At 37.8% G+C, this 21,637-nt stretch overlaps 2 protein-coding genes across 2 annotated transcripts; both read right to left on the bottom strand.

Moving 5' to 3' along the window:
* Positions 1-291: 291 nt before the first annotated feature.
* Ankrd7 (ankyrin repeat domain 7) lies at positions 292-10,263 on the bottom strand. Its single transcript, XM_031381249.1, has 6 exons — positions 7,373-10,263; positions 6,207-6,321; positions 5,877-6,050; positions 5,090-5,196; positions 4,411-4,548; positions 292-543 (listed from the first exon to the last, which is right to left on the bottom strand). Exons 1-6 carry the CDS (start codon positions 7,612-7,614, stop codon positions 483-485), a joined length of 837 nt encoding a protein of 278 aa, XP_031237109.1. The 5' UTR covers positions 7,615-10,263; the 3' UTR covers positions 292-482.
* Positions 10,264-13,328: 3,065 nt separating this feature from the next.
* On the bottom strand, positions 13,329-21,387 carry Lsm8 (LSM8 homolog, U6 small nuclear RNA associated). The gene is made up of 4 exons (XM_031381250.1): positions 21,238-21,387; positions 20,284-20,324; positions 17,517-17,644; positions 13,329-15,659 (listed from the first exon to the last, which is right to left on the bottom strand). The coding sequence occupies exons 1-4, from the start codon at positions 21,266-21,268 to the stop codon at positions 15,569-15,571; spliced, it is 291 nt and encodes a 96-aa protein (XP_031237110.1). The 5' UTR covers positions 21,269-21,387; the 3' UTR covers positions 13,329-15,568.
* Positions 21,388-21,637: the final 250 nt, after the last annotated feature.

Genomic DNA, 21,637 nt, shown 5'->3' with positions numbered 1-21,637 from the left:
ATACAAGGAGATGTGTGCCTGTATGTTATTTGTAGACCTAAATATCTGTATGTACTTTTGAAAATGAATACCAAAATCATTTTTGTACATATAGGTAAATACAGTTCCTCAACTGTCCCTTAATTTTTAATTTTATGTCATGACTTTATTACATTAATTGCCAACAGTATTTATCCAACTTATCTATCTAATAAACTTAATATTTTATGGTATTTTATATGTACCAAACCCTTTGCATATGTGCATAACTTTTGCTGCTTATAACAATTCAAGAGATCATAGACCATAGAATTTTACCAGATTTTTTTTTTAATTTTTAGTACATGGACTGTCAGAAAATTTTAATGAAGAATATCTTCAAAATGATTTATGATTTTTAAAACAGAGGAAAACTTTAATTCCATAGTTAAATATTGCTTTGGAAGGAAAAGGATGTTTTCTTTTTTGAAAGAAAATATAAAGTAACAAGAAAAACTGCTTAGTCAGTAAGCTCTTCGCTCAGTTTTCTTCTTGTTCTCCTTATTGGCAATTATCTGATGATACCTATACATATGAGAATACACATAAATTGTGAAATTCATAAAAATTTTATTTATAGTATTAAATTTAACCTCTTTCCAGTGTTTCTCCTTACATTTCCCTTTGAAGTGTGTTAATAGGTACCATTTCATTTCATGTGGTCCCACTCTCCGCCACCCCTGTGGCAAATATATTTGTAAAAGTCACTCATAAGCTCAGAGCCTTCTCAGCCTTCCCATAAAATCTCCCATTTCCCATCACCATATCCCAGCATCTAGCTCCCATGGACATTCCTGTTCTACTAGAAGCCAAACCAATTCCAAGAACTTTAGAAACCCATAGGTCAGGCAGGCTGCCAGAACCCCATTAGAGGCCCCTTAGTGGACCAGAGGACTCACTGACCACCAGAAATGTATCCCATTAAAGTCAGATGACCAGGGGAGAAACAAAAACCAAGGGAGGGGACATCCATCTAACAAAGACAAACTAAGAAATCAGCACCGAAACCTATAATTACCCCAAACCCATATACCTTGAGGCCATCATAAAAACACAATCAAAAACTTCCAAGACAATATGGTACCACCAGAGTCCAGCTATCCTACTAAGCAAACCCTGGATATTCCAACACAGCAGGAGTACAATAAAAATTACCTTAAACCCAATTTCAAGAAGATGATAGACATCCTTAAAGAGGAAATGAATAAAAAAAAAAAAAGCAGGTAAAGGAATTAAGTAAAACAGTTCAAGACTTGAAAATGGAAACAAAATCATTAAACCACAAACTGGGGGAATCATGGAAATGGAAAACCTAAGTAAACAAATAGAAACTACATATGCAAGCATAACCAAAATAATACAGAAGATGGAAGAGAGAGTCTTAGGTATAGAGGATATGATTGAAGAAATGTTAAGTCTAACATTTCATCTATCAAAACATCAAATAAATCTGGGACACTATGAAAACAACAACCTAAAAATAATAGGAAATAGAAGAAGAGGAGGAAGAGGAAATCAATATGGTGGCTTATCATAAAACTGGGAATTCATCTATCTCAAGACCTAGCTATACCACTCTTTGACATGTACCCAAAAGACACTGCATCCTCCTACAAGGACACTTGCTCAACTATGTTCACTACAGCATTATTTATAATAGTCAGAAATTGGAAACAGCCTACAAGTCCCTCAACAGAAGAACAGATAAAGAAAATGCCAGGCGGTGGTGGCGCACACCTTTAATCCCAGCACTTGGGAGGCAGAGGCAGGCGGATTTCTGAGTTCAAGGCTAGCCTGGTCTACAGAATGAGTTCCAGGACAGCCAGGGCTATACAGAGAAACCCTGTCTCGAAAACAAACAAACAAACAAACAAAAAAAAAGAAAATGTGGTACATTTACACAATAGAGTATTACTAAGATGTTAAAAACAATGACATCATGAAATTTGCAGGCAAATGAATGGAAATAGAAAACATCATCCTGGGTGAGGGAACGTAGACCCAGAAAGACAAATATGGTATGTACTCGTTTATTGGGCATTGGCTGTTAATTAAAGGAGAATCGTCATACAATCCACAGACCCAGAGTGACTTAGGGCTGGGGGAATGACACATTGATCTCCCTTAGAAAGGGAAATAGAATAGATTTTGTGGGTGGGACAGATGGGAACAGAAGGGATCAGGTAGGGATGGGAGAGATAGAAGGAGATAGTACTAGGAGAGATGACTGTAATGGGGTGAGGCATTTGGGAGCAAGGTAAAATCCTAATGAAGTTAAAACTCTCTGGAATCTATGAAAATGATTCTAGGGAAGTCCCCTAGCGGAGCCTGAACTGGCCATCTTCTATAACTCCTAGCAGTGGGAGTGAGATATCAACTTAGGCACAAAACCTTTGACCTACAATCTGTCCTGCCTGTAAAATGGGATGGACCATCCTTTGGGCACATGCCCAACAGTTTAGAGTTGGGTCTTGAGGTAAATGATTCCCAATTTTCTGAATAACTGTCATACTGACTTTGAGAGATCAACTGCCTAAGACTTCATGGATGGCCAGGAACCAGAGACAGAACAGCCAGATTAGAACCAAACATGACTAGTTTTAAAAAGTCAATGAGAACATGGCCCACAGAATCAACTAAGTAATTCTCACAGCGGCACATAGAAACTGAAGCAACATGGAACCTCTCTTTGGGTCTGAGATAGGTTCTCTACATATACCTTATGGTTGTGTGACTCTCTCTAAATCTTTTACCTGTTATTTCCCACCCCTATTCCTCCTACTGGGTTGCCACATCCATCTCTGATATGAGGGTATCTACCCAGTTTTATTGCATCTTTTTAGGCCATGTTTGGTTAATACCTTTGGGAAGCCTGGCCCTTTTTCTTTACTTTTTTTTTTTCTTTTTCTTTTTTTCTCTTTTCTTTTTTCTTTTTTTCTCTTTCTTTTTTTTTTTTTTTTTTTTTTGGAAGGGAAACAGAGGAGTTGATGATCTGAAGGAGAAGAGAGGTGGGGGGAGGAACTGGGAGGCATGAAGGGAGGGGAAATTGTGGTCCAGAAGTAATCTGTGAGAAGAGTAAAGTCACTCAGAACATGGGGGAAAGGGGAGCTATGTATCATTGTTGGTGGGTTCATTTCATTGGACTGCCATAACAAAGCATCAGCCATGTGGCTTAAACAGGAGGCTTTGCTTTGGTTTGATTGTTTGTCTGTCTGTTTTAGTTGAAGCCTAGAAGGTCAAGATTAAGCTATGGCTTCCTACTGAGAGCCAAGAGAAGTTCTGTCTACTGACTTCCCTTGCCTTGTGGATGCCTGTCTTCTTGAGTCTTCACATCACTTGCCTCCTGTGTACCATCTTCCTTAGTATTTCACCTTGTGTCTTAGCCTCTTTTTTGTGTAAAGACATGAGATTGGATTAACGTCTGGTCTACTGGCTTTATTTTACCATAACCAACCATTTAAAGGCCTGAGTTCCATATAATTATACATTCACATGAGGAAAGAATGAGATTTAGGCTTTAATAATATACAGAACAACCTATAGCCTAGCACTAGAGAAGATATGCAGGGAGAACCACAAACCCAAAAGCAACTTGGATTATACAGAGAGTTGGTGATTACCCTGAGCTACATATACAGAGAGAGAGAAAGAGAGAGAGAAAGAGAGAGAGAGAGAGAGAGAGAGAGAGAGAGAGAGGATGAAGAAGAAAAGAAGGGAGAGGAAAAAGAAGAAACATAGAAAATGTGAGGAGAGGGAGAGGAAAGGAGAGATTGAGAATAGTGAGAAGAAAAAAACATGTATAATTTAAAATATCCTCTAAAACAAATAACAATTAAAATAGTGTATATTAGTTTATGGCTATAGCTAATGGATTAACTATACATTAAATTTCAATGTATTGTATCTTATTTCATCATTGACTACTAGAAACAGAATGCATGTTTATACATGGAAATATTTGTCTTATAAGTATAATGAGAATATACTTCACAATTATAAAACATTAAAGTGAAGTATATAGTAAAATGGTAGTGATAAAGACTCACAACATACATTCTGTAAATTATTAAAGATAAAAGTAATGAAATGAATGACTAGATCCATCATCTGTCCTTCAGCTCTATTAATTAAATATAAATGGTCACCAGGAAATTGTCCTGCCATATTTGACATTACCACACCACTGTAGTGCCAAATGTCACTCATCTAACAAATAATGCATATAATGATTCTATAACCAGAGGAGATGAAGGATCTCTGGGAATTCCAGTGTTTATGCTTATATATTTCCCCCTTTTTATTAACCTATAAAAATTGTATTTTGGGAACTCACTCTGTGTATCTCAAAATCATACTTCATATAGTTATTAAAAGTCCTAAAGTGTCACTTACATAGTAAAGCCATTAAATGATGCATATTCCTCAGCTGTAAATCCGTAAATATCTTTGCATGCTAGGTCCATATCTTGCTGAAGAAGAAGTTTTAAAGAACTTGTTGGTTCAACAATCAGAGCAATCATGATGGCTGTTCTGGAGCAAGACATTCACAAATTTAGATTTCACAAGTTATCATTCAAATATAGGTTCTCTATCCCTAAGAAGAAAGTCATGGAGGAAATGGAAAACATTGGGCTGGTCTGCTCAAAACTGCACAGCAGTGACAGACCATAGGAAGGCACCTAAACACAAGCAGACACTGGGAGGCAGCTGGCTCAGTGGTGTTCAAACTCTGAGGCCTCCTGGAAGCCTCTTGCTTTCAAGATGTCTCAAAATTTCATAAGAGGGACTATTGGGCACCCCAGCTCCTCTCTCCCACTAACCACAACATTGGCTCCTACATAATATTCAAAAGTTATTACAAATATTGATAATAACTTAAGGCTACCCAAATGATTAAGCAGTTTGCTTTTACAGACTTAAAGAAAAGAACATTTAAGAAGTATTTGTCCTAAATCATACCAGGTGATTAAAACATCACAGATGTATAAATGAATATATTCATATTTATATGGAATTATTAATAAACTGTAATTACATGGCATCCTATTTACTTTACTTGTTATAGCTGTACCTGTGGTTGTTGTCTGATGCATTTACATCTGCTCCTTTCTTCAAGAGGAACTTTATCATATTTTCATTATTTTCAGTAACAGCAAGTAAAAGTGGAGTGCAACCATCCTGTAAATATTATCTCAAAATAATTACTTAAATAGTGTTTACTTGTGGCTTTTAGATTTAAGTACAATTTTTAAAGTATGTTCATTGGAAACTCTTGAATGTATACTTTAATTTTTAAAGGATTTTAATATCTAAAAATATCTGACTTTAAATCCCAACAAACAAATTAAGGTTGGGCTGCTAGATTTTGAAAAGACAATTTGTATTTGAGGTGTAATGCAAACTGTAGGTAAAAAGTGATCCAGTCATGAATATCATTTAAATAAGTTTGTATCCCATTATCTGAAATGCATATACAATTGTGTATAATTGTTTCTATAGGGTTTTATTTAATAACCTCCAAGACTATAGACACAAAAACCACTGCAATGAAGTGACAAAATGCTCTTTTAAAAATTATTTTTCAGTTATATTCACTAAAGTTCAAAGGGAAAGTTAGGCTAATTTTAGCATAATAACTAATTTTTAATTCACACACACATCAGGATTAAGGTCTACAATGAAAGTTCTAAAACGAAATGCAAAGATTTTTAAAAGAAGGAAATTCTTAGACCTACTCTCTGAATTCAGTTTGGCAAATTTATTCTCTACATTAAAATATATGCTTCTGCTATCTGAGTGACCTGCCATTAATTCCTTACTGGTTTCTGAAGTGCATCTTTCCTCTCATAGATGCTTACCTTATTTTTGGCTTCAAGATTGGCTTTGTATTCAAGCAATTTTTTGGCTAGTGAGATATTCTGTCCACAAACAGCATAATGAAGAGCAGTGTTACTATAACCATCTACCAGATTTGGGTCTGCACCATGGAGTAGAAGAACCGTAGCACAGCTCTCCTGTTGACACTCTACTGCCTGCCAGTGGAACAAGAATAAATGAGTGGCCAACTTCCTATTTCAGATACATAAACTAACATTTACTGTTACAACTTAAAGGACAGACACCAATAAAATTTAACTAGATAAATGCTCAAACACACTACACTTTAAAAGAAGGAAAATGGAACATACCTTAATCAATGGGGTTCTGTTTTCACTATCCTGGACATTAATTTTGCATTGATTCTCAATTAAAAGGGAGACAATATTTGTATATCCATTAGCACAGGCCAAATGCAAAGGTGTTCTATATTGATACAATAAAACATGAAGTTAGAGATGCATCTCAATTATTTATTACACCCATGAACAAGTAGGATTAAATATCAATATATTTGTTTTATGTCTTTGCTTATATTTAATTAAAATTATGCTAATTATAATTGATTTTAATGAATTTTAAAATCTAAACAAATGTCTTGAAAATCAAATATCATTTTAAGGAAAACTGATTTTATTAAATTGAAAGGTTTTTTTTTCTTCCTGATTTAAAAAAAAAACAAAAAACAAAACAAATGGTATCTGGACTTCAGAATAGATGATAAAATAAGATACCCCAACACAATTCAGATTGCTCTCCAAAACTTAAGAAACATCCCTAAGTAACAGAAAGGGCAATGTCAAAGGTGTCTTTGTCACTATTGTGTAATTCTCTGCCTATCAAGTAGTACTGACATTTCCAATGTTGCAAACATATGTAATAACTATGTAAATCCGGCTGTGTGTGAAATCTGTGACAAAGTAAATAAGCTTGCTACATTATTCATCAACTCCAGGACCAGGGCATCCTCTTCTGGCCTCAGCAAGGACATGATGCACATAAACTCAGGCACATAGACAAAATAAAAAATATTTTTTTTAACATGAATGTGTAACACAAAAGAAGAAAGGCAATCATTGTCTGGCCAAGGAAGTTTGCTACATTATGTAACATTATCAAGTTTCTTTAAACAAAACTATGTTATCTATTTTGGTATTTCCAGGTCTTAAAGACTTACTTAGTAATTTCCTTCTTAAATATTGTCTTTTCTCACTCAACCCGCCCCCACCCCCGTGGGGCACAAAGCATGCCAAGAAGCAAAAGAGCAAAAGAGAGAGAGAAAATAGTGAGCAAGCAGTTATTAAAGGGGAGGGAGAAGGCTTCGATACTCAAGCAAACATTCGTGAGTTAAAGAGCTTGTAAAAGACTGATTCTGTTCGGGGAAAACGCAGAATGACACCCAGTGTTGTGCAGCCCTGTCAGGCTTTCTCTACGGTTGAAGCAGCCAGTTCCCCTCGAGATCCTAGGTTCTGGTCACCTGCTTCTTTTGTCCCGCCCATTCACATCGTATTTCTTGCGTTCAAGGTAATCCTTCAGCTTCTGCACATTGCCAACTGAAGCAGCTTTATGAAGTTTCTTTAAGTGCTTATCTCGAAGGTGAGATCCCCCACCTATGGACAGGCTAGGCGCGGTCCTGGCCATGCTAATGGGCAGTTCTGAGAAGTTGCTGTGATAATCATCTGTCTTCCTCTTTCCCCTGAAGCAGAAGAATTTCTTCATGGTAAGAAGATCTCTAATTAAGATGTTCCTGGGAATCCTAGCCAACAGCCCATGTCCTTTGCCGCAACCACCTCGTTCACAATTGCCTCTCGATCTGACCAAATCTGGAGTTGTGTGTAGACAAGAATCTTTGCCTGGCTATATAGCCAGGGACCAAAGCAGCTATATCTGTTGCCTAGAAACTGTGCAGGGCTTCTACTGCGCAGCTGCAGTCTTGATTGTGATCCAGTTAGCCGAACTGGATTTTCAAATGTGACTGATTTTGGTTTTACGGCCACATACACAATCTTGCCATTAAATCCTGAGCGTTGGAGAGAAAACTAATAACATATAGCCCATTTTCCTTCAAGAATGGATATAATAGCTTGTAATTTAATCAACTGAGATTGGGATGAAGAAGGTGGATCTCTGCCAGTGGTGATGTCTCCGCTTGCATGGTCACGTGCTATAGCTTGTCTTTAACAATAGCTACCATCTCTGGATGATCTCAATTTCAAGCACACTTTGTAAATATGCCCCTCATGTTCCACCTTACCTCCTCTAGTCAAAAATTAAAAGTTCTTTGACAATTGAGCACAATGTATCTAAGGCTCATTAATTCTATCGCTTTTCCCTGACCTTATTTACCTTCCCCGTATCCCTATGTTCCATTCATTAAAATCTCATGTAAATGTGGTCAGTAAATGTGCCTCCTCTGCCTATGTCCCTAAACCTAAGCCCTAGTAAACTGTAAACTGTTTTGTCTGCTCTGAGACTCTGAATATGATTAAAGGGAAAACCCACCACCATGCCATCAGTTTTCATTTTCAGTTCAAGAACATGACCTTTAAGACGACTACTACTCTGTCCATCAACACTTAACTATTTCCCCAGCCCAACTGTTGTCTCCTTTCCCTCCACTGTTTCATCATTTCTCTCTAAAGCTCCTTGGCTAACTAACGGCTTTGCTTCCTAATTAAGAATGACAGCAGAGAAATTCTAGGGGAGTCAAATAAGCCTACCCAATTACCTGCATCTTACCAAAGTAAAACCAAACAAAAACCCATTTTACCATCTTTTCCATGTAGATTATATGTCCATAATCCTATCAAAAGCCAGTATCATTCTTATGTGCCCTAGACACTGTAGCCTACCTGAAAATACTGCTTAAGTAAAAACTCTCCTGCTTTCCTTATGTGTCTTAGAAGTTTCCTTCTCTGACTAGCATAAATGCATGCTAGGATATGTCCCATCAAAAAACAAAACAGACTTTTGGCTACTTTATGGGTTCCCCTTTTTTACCGCACTACTCCTTATCCATTTCCAATCCCACAACCCTAGGCAGGAGAGAAATGAGGCTAGAAGGGAACAGGGGTGTCAATATCATTTAACAACTTCCTAGTGATTGGAGTATCAAGTTCCTTGAGGCAAATCAATTTCTTCTATGTAATAAATCACAACCAACAGCATCCAAACAGCAACAGCAAGAATATTAGCAGCTGCCACCTCTCTTGGGGCTCTAGACTTTATATACCCTCTCAAGAGTTCCCAGAATTACAAACATAAGCTATCTTCAACTTTCAAAATCACACCCCTGTCAGAACATGAGATAAATCATACATGCTGTGGACATTCTGAAGCAGCCCCATATTAAAATAAAAAACATTTCTGTAATTTTAAAGAAACCAAAATCCCCACTACACCTAGATCTGAGTTTCTTAAGGCAAAGACTAGTATTGTAACACTACATGAAACACCACACTTGCACTGTAAATGTGAAGCTGTAGAGTATCGTCCAGTTGGACATGGTGGCAGAAGCTCTTCAATCTAAGATTCAAGAAACAGTGCAAGCTCAGAGAACAGCCTGTACTACAAAATGAGACCTTGTCAACTTTTCTCCCCATCACCAACAAAAGCCAAAACCAAAGTCAAGACCGAACAGTCTTCACTACAATAACCTATCTTGTTTGCTTGTTTTGAGAGAACTGAGAGATGAGGTGAACTGGGACTTTTAGTTCATGCCTCTTTCCCAATCTTTCCCCTAGTCTTTATTGGCTTTTCTTTCCTCACCAAGCCATTGTGCTTATCACTGAAGATCCATCCTTCTCATATGATGTTATTTGTAAGGCTACTCCTCTCATATTCATATAAAATGCATTATTTATCCAACTATAAAGACATGGGCTCAGTGCCAGGTCAGAGATGCAGATACTTTTCAGTTTTGTTTTTTTAGTTATGACTCCCAAGAAAAGACCCCACCCAAGCCAGGAACTTCTTGTCACCTTGTCACTGTAACCCCTTGGTCCCACTAGCAGTCTGTTCTCCTCGAGCCTCACAAGATGAGTTTGAGACAATGAGGTCTCTTTTATTTTCCTTGGAATGGGGAGGGCTTGCATACGCTGGTATCCTTCCCCTAACTCCTGTCCTCTAAGTTTTCAGGAGAGCAGGTAAAAGTGTAGACCTCAGATTCCAGTTTAAAAAAAAAAAAAACGTTGTTTTGATCTAAGTTGTTAGCTCTCAGCTTTATAGCTTCATAGAGCTCAGTGTCTCAATGTCCTGCAACTAGTGCCTCTTGCTCTTGAACAAACTACTACAAGCTAATAATGGTCCTTCTTGGGCAGCTTGAAAGGATAGACCCATGATTCCAAAATGTAATTGATAGTCTCTAGGTTTACATACAAACTTTTAAGTCTATGCTTCCATCCTGTCACATCTGAAGATATATCAGCTAACAGTTTAACTCCTGCCAAACCTTTGTAAATCTGTTTGCCTCTGGTTACAGTCTTTACTTCATGCCACTAAGCTGGTGTCTTGTCCACACAGTTACTCTTTTGAATCTTCCAAACATAACCAATTTTCTTCTCTGAGGGTGAGGCACAAATTTTGTCCTAGTGCATTTCCCTTCTTCCTTCACAGTTTCAAACATAGTTTTATTGGGACAGTTAGCTGGCATGTTCAGGACAACCCCAGAGTTCAGTGATCCATGAGGATTGAGAGGACTCAGCCACATGGCTATCATGGTTATGGTTTATTATAGTGAAAAAGTACATGCAAAGAAATTAAAGAGAAACCAGACTTGCTTCCTGTGTGGCTGCACGTGTGGCTGTGTGTGAACCACCTAGTTCTCAGGGCAACAATGTCTAACATAATGCACTGACATCCCCTGGAGCAACTCAGTTGAGCCTTGCTGTTTTGAGTAATCAGGCACAGACCCACGAGTATACACAGCTCCTATCTGGCTAGCCTTGGCCACTGAAGCTCACTGCACTCAGCATGTCCATGGCTGTATGCACACTCACCTGCTACACTTTTCAAAAACTGACAAGTTTTCTGTACTTTATATTTTTCAATGACCACATCTTGCCCATCCCTGCCTTCCTGCGTACCAACTCGAAAATTCTTATTAGACATCTATTCTAGTCACTATCTTAAGAACCCACCTAAGTCCACTGATTTCCATGCAGACTCCTTCATGGCTTCACACATCTTTACACAGAGAAGGATTTACATATATGTCATGCATTTTGTGTATTGCCAATTCCTGGGCCTGCTACCTCACTGACAGTGATCACATGAACTCAGGAAATGAAATGTTGCTGACAAAATATTTAGTTTTACCTATAATCTTTAATGTTAAGTTTTCATTTCCCCTTAGTTACCTTTCAATCTCCATAGAATACAAAATCAATGATGCGAGAGTTTTTCCAGTCTTCCATTCAGACTGGCACATTCACATCTCCACACTAACAAAATCTGACTCACCACTCTAACCATTCGTTCAGCTTCATGTGTTTTTCTCCATACCTGCTCTTCTGTTTGGTTTTCATTTTGGTAATCAAAGCAATGTATTACATTGCACAAGAGTATACTCTACGTGCCAAAGCCCTGCCACCTTACCAGCATGTCTCTCCTGAAATGCTCATAATTTTGAACTCGTGTAGGTCAAACTAATTTCTTATGAGCATACCACTATTAGGATAAAGCTATTATTAGTATTGATCTTAAGCATTAATGGATCGTCACAACCTAAAGAGGGCAGGTGGTTCTCTTATTCTTACTGGTATAAGGCATGGGAAGATTGTCAGGCTGGTATTACAAACTGTGCCGCACCCAGAACATGCCTTTTATGGCATTCAACCTGGCCTGACACACCAAATAAGAATTCCATTAGAAAAATCGTCCCTCTTATTTGTCTCAGGTTAAGTGTCATTAGCCAAAACTAGATGAGATAGTTGAGTGTTTTTAAATAAAATATTTTAAAAACATTTAACATTTTATTAGTAATTTTATTTGTTGACAATTGTGTACAGATATGCAGTACTCTGATTACTATAATGCCTACCTTCTCTTATCCCTGCCTACTCCCTAACCAATCTACATCCCTCCCCTCTTCCTACAGGTCCCTTTCCTATGCTTACCTCTTTGGTTTGGTTTTGTGACGAAGTTTAACCCACAGGTTAGCCTCAAACTTGTAATCTCCCTGCTTTAGCCACCCAAGTGACAGAATTACAGGCATGCTAAGCCACCATAAATGGCTTAGAAATTCTTAATTCCTGTCAATAAATGAAGCTTTAAGTACTGGGACTGGGTTCCATCCAATTGAGTTTTGGCCAAAGAGTCCCATGGAAATTCCTACACAATCAACCTCAAGATAGGAGGTTGCTCTCCCCAGACTGACAGCGAGGCCCCCAATGCTAAAACATACTATCACAACTCATTGAACTCGGAGAGGGTGAGCTGCTACCTGCATAGACTCTTCACCCCATGTCATAGTGTCTTTGACAATGTACCCTGCAGGCTACCAATAGGTTATGTAAACACCAACCCAACCACGAAACTTTTGATCTGTCCTGCCTGCAAAGTATGCCAGGGCAACAATGCCACAAACCTTGTGGGAGTAACCAATGTCTGATTTGACAGAAGGCTCACTCCATGAGACTAAACCCATATCCAACATTGCTTGGGTAACCAAGAACCAGACAAGACAGCTCAGAGCCTAAAGCCCTAGGGTAAAAGCAAATACTACTGTTCAAACAAAGTAACGATGACATGATTCCTAGTCGGATTCTGCTGCAGTCCTAGATCACGCCTTACTCAGCCATCAGCAGCAAAGCTGCTTCTTGCAGCAGATGGGAACAAATGCAAAAACATAAGATATTATTCAGAGAGGGGGTGAAGGGGAGAGAGAGGAAGAAAGACAGAGAGGGAAGGGTGAGAGAAAGAAGGGGGGACACATAGCTTTAAACAAGATGTTCCCATCAAACCACTCCCCTTAGAGCTCAGTGAATCTCGTGGAAGGGGAAGCAATAGTGGAGAGAGCAGGAAGGGGGATACCAGAACAAGGCCCTTTAAAACAACAGAGCTAAGCTCATATGAATTTAGGGAGACTGAAATAGCAAGCACAGGGCCTACATGTCTACACCAGGTTCTCTGCATACAGACTAAACCTTTTAGTTTACTATTTTCATGGCACTCCTGACTGTGTGAAGCAGTGGGTCTGATTCTTGTGCCTTCTCTTGGGGCTCTTTTATTTTTCTGTTGGCTTGCCTTGTCCAACTCGGATGTGGTGGTTCTTGTTTTGTCTTATATTTTATTTTGTTATGTTTTGTTGGTATCTCATAGAACCTGTTCTTCTCTAATGAGAAACAGAAAGAGAGTAGATCTGAATGGCAGAGGTAGTTGGCAGGAACTGGGAGGAGTGGAAGGGAATCTGTATTCACATTATACTGAATGAGAAAAAAATCTGTTTAATAAAAGGGGGGTAAGAACCACTTGAGAGAGGGCTTTTTGTTTACACAAGGCATGCTATTAGTGTCTTTTCTGAAAGAAATAAAACAAAAAATAAACAGAATGTTTAATTTACTACTACCCTAATGAGAACAGAGTTGTATCATATAAAGAATACTGAAGTAGGACAATAGACTGAAAATTTTTCCTAGCAAATCTTTATCTATGCTACAAAAGGTAACAATTAACAAAAGAAAAATTTAAATATATAAAAAATAAACACAATACAAAAAGACCTAAAATGCTAGAGTTTTAAAATGTTTAATGTGAAACCTTTCCATCTTTGGAAGATGTCTTGAAGACAACTCACATCCTTGAATTCTCAACTCCTCCATCTCCCAAATGCTGCTGGTTGGTAGCAGATGGTTAGTTAGCTAATGTACAAGAACGCAGCTGGTGAGTTCTATTTTACCCTCATCCTTACCATTATGCAACCTACAGACAGCAATCATACTGAATAACAGAAATGAAAAAAAAAAAAGGTTCAAACTAAATTATATCTATTTAAAAAGATGATTGTAGTAGCTTTAAATGAATGCAGCCTCATACATTATATCCTGACATGAAAACAGTTTGGTGGACATTTTAAATCTTTGCATCAAGACAACTTGGAGGTACCACAAAAGTGGTGCGTATCAACGTATTTATTTTGTCCCTGGCTTAGAAGCAGCTTTCAGCACTTATTATCAGCTTGACGAGTGTCCCTGACAACACTCCAATATCTATTTAAGTACACTGAGGCTTAAAAAAAGGAATGGTCACTGGGAGGCAGTGTCACAAATAGCATCTAAGCCCTTACAGGGCTCCCACTACAAGGAGAAATAACAATTACAACAGCACTTGCCAAATGTAAGAACAGCTCTGTTGAGCAGAATGAGGTATTTCACTATTAAATGAATGCTCAGCTGGTCAGAAAAGAACACTGAATACATCTGTGTAAAACTGGGTGGAACTAGTTTCTTGCCAACACTTCCTTCTACTCTCACATGGAAACACAATGCAATTTTATCTTATTTGCCCAAGACTTAATTTAGACAAAATACACTGCTCTAAAACCGTAAGAATGCCTCATATAAATAAAATGAAATTTTAAAGACTCAGGTAACCAAGTGCCTGGTTCGTTTTAAGAATTATTCCCATTTGTTCCATTACAGATGCAATAAACCAAGACCAATGAACAGAGCTCTCTCTGTTTTTTTTTTTTTTTTACAGTGCCTCGGGCAGTTTTAATGAAGCCAATTTGGGGGACTACTCTTGTCTAGAAACCCTAGATAAGTTGGAGCTCCGATGTCCCCATATATAAGATCACTACTGGAAGCATCCAGCATTGCAACTGTAAAACAATGTGCACTCAAATAAATGCTAGTAAATCCAGAAGGCAAAGGCCCACAATACACCATACTGCAAATGGAAAACTGTTTTTAACTTTTGACTACTAGGCAAGAATATGCACACACTATTATAAAGGGTTACATCCTTATACACTTAACCAGTTCTTTCAGAGTGAGGAGGAATGTTCACATGGTTATCCTATACTGAAATTAAATCTTTTTAATCCTTACGTATTCTCACATTGTTAGCTTTAAATTTTGAGAATGATCTAAAGGTATTGATTATAGAAAAAGGCTGTCTAAAAGTTAAGCACTGTTGCAATTTAAGTTTGCAAGTTTTTTATTACTCAACCAAAATTTTTATTCATCTATTCTAGACCTAAGGATCAATTTTTTCACTACTGGAGAATTGTAGTACATTGGCATGAAGTCTATGACACAGTTAGCTGTAAAGGGCAATTTACTATCTGGTAATTTTCTAAAAAGAAAGAAAACCACAAAAAGAAATGTCTTTTATTACTATTATTTGCATGTATAAGTTACATAATAGCCTAAGTTCTCTTTACAGCCAATTTCCCATAAATATTAAATTACCAAAAGTAATGGTATTTTCTAAGTTTTCAAAATGACCCTTAGATTTTTGTATCACTTGGTAGAAAAATAAACCAGGCAACCACATTTATTAATTTAGGCAATCGTTCCCAATAAAAATGTAGAAATATTTAAATTACATATTACAGTGTACCAACATGAGGTCAAAATCCACAATTACACACTCATAAAAAAAACCTAAACATCATTCTCAGAATAAGACGCTTCTGTACAGGATTTACAGCCATCTCACTACACAATAGTTTTCAATGTGCTACGGAGTTCAGAGGTTCTGCTCGGATGTTCCCCAAGTCAAGTGCAGAATCTGTCTCTTCATCTATCTCCCCAATGACTGCTCTGTTATTAGTATGGGAAAAAAAGACAAGAGTTAAATCATTTCTAAAATAAGCTTACATACATTCCTAAAGTCCATTAACTACAGCATTTTGTTTCATTCTTCTGAAACATGTGGAACTGAGAAGGTGCAGTGAAAACACAAGGTAGGAAGCAAAAGCTATTTCATCACTAAGTGAATTACCCATAAGTCATGGAACACAAGAAACAAAGTGAACGTACACATAAAGAGATACTGTGAGGTGTCTGAACATCAGCTAACTTTGGAAAACTGACATCTCATCTGCAGCATTTACATAACAGACAGACAAAAGCCCTCATGGGGTAGGAGGGCTAACTGCAAGCTATTAACAAGACTCTAATCCACTTACTTGCAAAAATTCTTAAAACTCTAAGTCTGTTTTCATGGTCTCCTAAAAGCAGGCTCCAGTCCCAGTAGGTTTAGGGTAAATGTTAAACTCTGGTTTCTTTTTGCATAGACACAGGATAATAACCCATCAGTGCACACACTCCCAGTGTTTCATCAGTACTGCTGTGGTCAGAGGACCTGGCCCTCTGCTCTGGATCACCCTTTATAACTCATAATCTAACCCAAAAGTCATCTCCGGATACTATTTTATAGACACAATTTTAATTAAGGCTCAATTGATCATATATCCTTAAATACAGCTTTCAGATAAAGTTAAATGGATTAGAGCATGTGTTCACTTTAAAATAAGCTTACAATATTCACTAATGAATTAAGCTTAAGCATATCCACAAAGTAAATTCAGTATCCCTTCCCTATATCTTACATAGCCCTTCAAAAACCTCCTAGTTACTAATATCTTTTGCTGTCCTCTAATCACATTTTGACTCTTCATAATATTCTAAAAACATAAATATAATTAAATTTAAATTTTAGCCACAGAAGGTAGATTACATGTATAGTCCTCATACTTGGAAAGCTAAAGGAAAATGAAGTAAATCTAGGCTAGGTAACAAGTTCCAGGTCAGCCTTGTTATACTAAAAAACAAAAACAAAAAATAAAACAAAACAAAATCCAAAACCAAGCAAACAAACAAAATAACCCCAAAACCAAAATTTAAATTAGTTCTTTGGTCACTAGCCGCTTTCCAAACACAGCACAGCTACACAAAGCAAGTAGCTGTAATAGTGGAAAATGTTGAGACATGAGGCTTCCCATAATCAGAAAAAGTGAGTTACAGCCTTTCTCAAGATGATATCTCTAAGACATCTCAAACTAGACTGTCAGTGTCCTAAATTCAACAAGACAACAGGAGTTTCATGGACACATTAAGTATATCCACTACACTAAAAACAGTAACAGATAAATGAGCATGAGTTATTTAAAACAGCTCAAATGGGAGATTTTTTTAAAAAGAGATTTTCCAAAATGTTAAGAAGCCTCTTTAAGGAAGAATTCTGGGCGTATCTGGGCGCACACACACACACTGGTGACTTAGGCTACTAGGGGGCGGTGGTAGTATCGGGAATCTAAAGTTCAAGGTCAGTCTGAGCAACTTACGAAGGCCTGGTCTCAAAATGTAAAAAGAGAGAGCACAGCTCAGAAGTACACAGCCTGTTCTCCAAGATTCTAGGTTCAAACTTCAATTCTCAAATAAGTAAATACACATGAAATCTCAGTAGGTAAATGTTTGATTTGTAAGGGTCACTTTAGTTGATTCCTGAGGCATCTCAACATAAAATGTTTAGAATTATATATAAATTGTGTCTACAAAACAAGTAAGTGTACAATTCTATTATACATACGGCATCATATATGTTGGAAAAATCTCTCTTCCATAAAGCAAGCATATCAGTAGCAAAAATGTACTCAAAATGACTTATTGACTTACACATTATCGCCTCTCACAATGTATAGCCCCAACACCACTTGTTCTACTCCCTGTGAAGAGCTGAACACCCGCTCATGGCTTTCATCCAAAATCAAGTTAATGGTCTGGTCAAAACCTTTCAGTGTTCCCTGAAAAAAGAAAGAAAGAAAGAAAGAAAGAAAGAAAGAAAGAAAGAAAGAAAGAAAGAAAGAAAGAAAGAAAGAAAGAAAGAGAGGGAGGAAGGAAGAAGAAAGGAAGGAAAGAGAGAAAGAAGAGAGGGAGAAAGAGAGAGAAAGAGAGAAAGAGAGAGAGAGAGAGAGAGAGAGAGAGAGGAGGAAGAAATAAATAAAAATCATCCTGGCTCTGAATATATAAATCAAACCATTTCAGTTGTCAATCAAGTACTTATGTCTTCCTTTGTGCCCACTAGAAGATAAAATACCTTCTATAATCCAGAGGTATTCCATGACACGGAGCTTAACTCATACTTGTTTTATGATGGGAAAAACCCGTACCACCACTCTTTAACTGTTGTGTAGTTGTTGGGACTTGCAAGGGACAGGCAGGTACCAGTATTCTTAAGTAACCTCATACAGTCTAGGAACTAGTACTTAAGAAATGAACTAAAACAGGACAGATTTAAGGGGAAATGATTTTTTTTAAGTTAATAAGAAGAATCACGAACCATCAATAAAAAAAGATACTGTATATTACTTCTTAGGGAAAGGTCCTGTGCTAAAAAAAAAAAACACACTACATGAATCACCTCCACTTTCCTTAATCTTTGAAGACAGTATTTTGTTTTTGTCCATTTCAAATAAAGAACTCCAGAAAAATGATGGTTCAAGATTTATTTCATACATGGTAAATAGTAGGTCCTGAAAAACAAAACTAGCTCCAGAGCCAGACTACAAAGTAACTAGGCTATACTTTGTTGTAAACAATGTTATTACAAACTAGGTGATAGTTACAGTTAGTATTTCATATCTCCTTGCTGCAAACACTGTGGCTTGTGTGTATGCCTAACTGAATTCTCTCAATACTACAGTAGACATATTAGAACTGAAATAATCAGAAACTTAAGTTGATGGAAATAAGCAGGAAAAACTATATAGCTCTAGAAAAATATAGCATCACAGATGCTATTCAAGTGTCTGAAGAAATAGTTTATTTTGGAATGGCTGGTAAATCTCTTGGTTCCACCATTAAACTCTCTCATGTTCTAAAAGCTATAATTATATAGAATCAGAATAAAATAAATAGAAACTTGGAATCTAGAAATTGGAAAGAAAAACAAATTAGAGTACTTACTATATGGTGGTTATTATAAACACCCAGGAAAGTCCTCTTACCTTCATTTTATACACAAATATTTTATCAGACAACTTTGTGATAAAGATATAACTAATCAATGTCAATGCTTTTATTCAGCTTTCTTCTATAAAACTTTCGTAACAGAAACAAGAAATTTAAACAGGTTTTAAAAATCAGCTATTTATAAATTATCTTTTTAAAAAAATTTTTAAAAGATTTATTATTATAAATAAGTACACTGTACCTGTCTTCAGATACACCAGAAGAAGGTGTCAGATCTCATCATGGATGGTTGTGAGCCACCACATGGTTTCTGGGATTTGAACTCAGGGCCTTTAAGAGCAGTCAGTGCTCTTACCCACTGAGCCATCTCGCCAGCCCCACAAATTGTCTTTTAACAGTAATAGACTTCCTAATTGCCCATTGTTTACAAATTTATAGATTATGAACTGACCACCACCACCACCACCACAATAAACTAGAAACTAAAAACCCTACATACTTGTTTCCTTTATTAAGAACAAGCAAAGGAAGTAACCTTGGTTTTGGAATAAAACACAACACTATATAGTTCTGTCACCTGTTATACTGACTCTCTGGGAAAGTAACTTATTCTTTCTAAGCTTAATTCTTAATAACAACAACGTAAGTTTTAATTCTTCACAAAGCTGTATGTCAGACTAAATGACATACAAAATACTTAGCACATGATATGCATTTAGTCTATGTCACTTTGACTGGTATTGCTCAAGAAAGAGAAGAATAAAGGGATTAATAAGAAAATTAAGGAGCTGAAGAGATGGCTCAGTGGTTAAGAGTACATACTGATCTCCAAAGCCTTCCTAGCACCCACACTGTGGCTCACAACTGCCTGCAACTCTATAGTTTTTCTGGCCTCCTTGTGTACCCCCACACAGATGGTAGACATTCAAACAAACAAGAACAAAAATAAAAATAAATCTTTAAGAAAATAAAAATCACAGAATGGGATAACATGGGATTAAATTGCAGTCATACAGTAATATTGCATTTAGAGATAGTAGATCAGGCAATGGTCCCAAAGATTGTACTACCAGGGAAGTCATAGCTAACTTAAGTTTCCAAAACCATTTATTATTTTTGAAAGAACAATGAAATCCCTGAAGACCATTTCTCAGATTAAATCTCCTTATCGATAAGCAACCTATTAGAGCACACACATAATAAGTAAATCATTTAAGATCTCTGCGTTAAGACAAAATGGAATAGAAGAAAGAGAGGCAAGAAAACAAATCAGCGTATGATACAGCTCTGCAATGCAGATCAGAGGTTCATTAGACAAGTTGTACAGGGAGCCAAGAGGGAAGGTTAAATAGGTGAATCACAAGAATACTGAAATATAGGTATGCTGTGGTGCCTGAACATTAGGCCACAAATGTTACCTCAAAGTTAAAATCAATAAGCCTAAGGAAAGGAAAAGGAAAATGTCACTCACCACAATCATTCTGCCATCAGAAGTAATAACAGCAACAGTTCCTGAGAACCGAGTCAAGGAAAGTATTCCTTAAAGAATACAAACTGCAAACTTTCAGCCTGGAAAGGAAGTGGTTCCAATTACTTAAAAAAAAAGAAAAAAGAGACAGAACTAAGATTCAACACTGCCACTGCCAGTGAGGAAGACAACTGAAGTTTTTAAACTTGCTTCAATTGCACCTTGAAAACAGTTAAGCAAACGGAAGAAGGGTGTGTGACCGTTTGACTCTCGTTTTACAAGGCAATGTTTTCAAACTATGGCACTGAGCAAGTTAGACTCATTTCTTAACCTTCAGAATGAAAATTAGATGAGTGCCAATTAACGTTGGATCACTTTATGCATGTTAAGTCCCTTCTCTTCCAAGACCCTGTCACAATTAATGCCATCAAAGACCAATAATTCTTGGCATCATTAAAAGCTCTCTGTATTTAACTATGTGTCTTTGGTATTGCGCTGGTTTCCCTCTCTGAACATATGCTGGATGCAATGTTTTCGCCCTGACTTTAGAACAGCAATTCTACCTTAAAACTTCATCTGGGCTTTTAAAAGCTACTTGCCTCTCTCTAAACACAATCACAATTAAGATATCAACCAGCGGTAAGGGGCACGAAGTCCACATCTGTTTATGCTATCCCCAAACAAACAGCAAGACTGTGGAGGACCTGCACACTGAGAGCCCTTAGGGAAACAGTTCATATCCATCCTATGCCCAGTGTTGGAACATACACCCAAAGGCTATCTATCTGCGGCAAAGTTCTAACTACACCGAGATCCGCGGTGCGGGTCCATCCGGGACCTCCCCTCCACGAATCCCCATCCCGGGTCGTCCGCCCACCGCCCACCACTCCGGGCCTCCCGTGTTCCCTCCTGCCCCCGCCGCGGCCCGAGTCCCCGCTGCAGCCGGCCTGAGGATACGGTTGATGTAGTTCTCCAAAGCAGACGTCATGCTGCTGGGCCCGGAGGTTCCGGGAACCTGAGAGCAGTCGGCAACAAGGAGACAAAACACCGCCCGCCAGAAACACGTACAGATTCGCGCCGGCTGCTGAACGCAAATATCGCGAGACTCTGAGGCCTCGGCAGCGACAAATCACTAAGGGAAAGGGGCGGGTCAAACAGGAAGCGGGGCGGTGCTGACTAGTGGGCATGCGCAGTGTGTTTCTGCTGGGCTTCCGGGTGGCGATCGGAAGCCGAGACAAAGGCGGGGACTGGCGGAAGTATGGAGTTGTCGCCGGAGGTGGGCTGGAAGGGGATACGGGAAGGAGGCTCAAGCGGACGGGAAGGCACAGTGATAGTTACTAAAGGTAGTGTGGGTAGA

The sequence above is a fragment of the Mastomys coucha genome, unplaced genomic scaffold, assembly GCF_008632895.1.
Source record: "Mastomys coucha isolate ucsf_1 unplaced genomic scaffold, UCSF_Mcou_1 pScaffold20, whole genome shotgun sequence".
In the NCBI taxonomy this organism is placed as follows: Eukaryota; Metazoa; Chordata; class Mammalia; order Rodentia; family Muridae; genus Mastomys; species Mastomys coucha.
The sequence above is the reverse complement of the archived record's forward strand: the minus strand, read 5'-3'. Positions and strand labels throughout refer to the sequence as shown.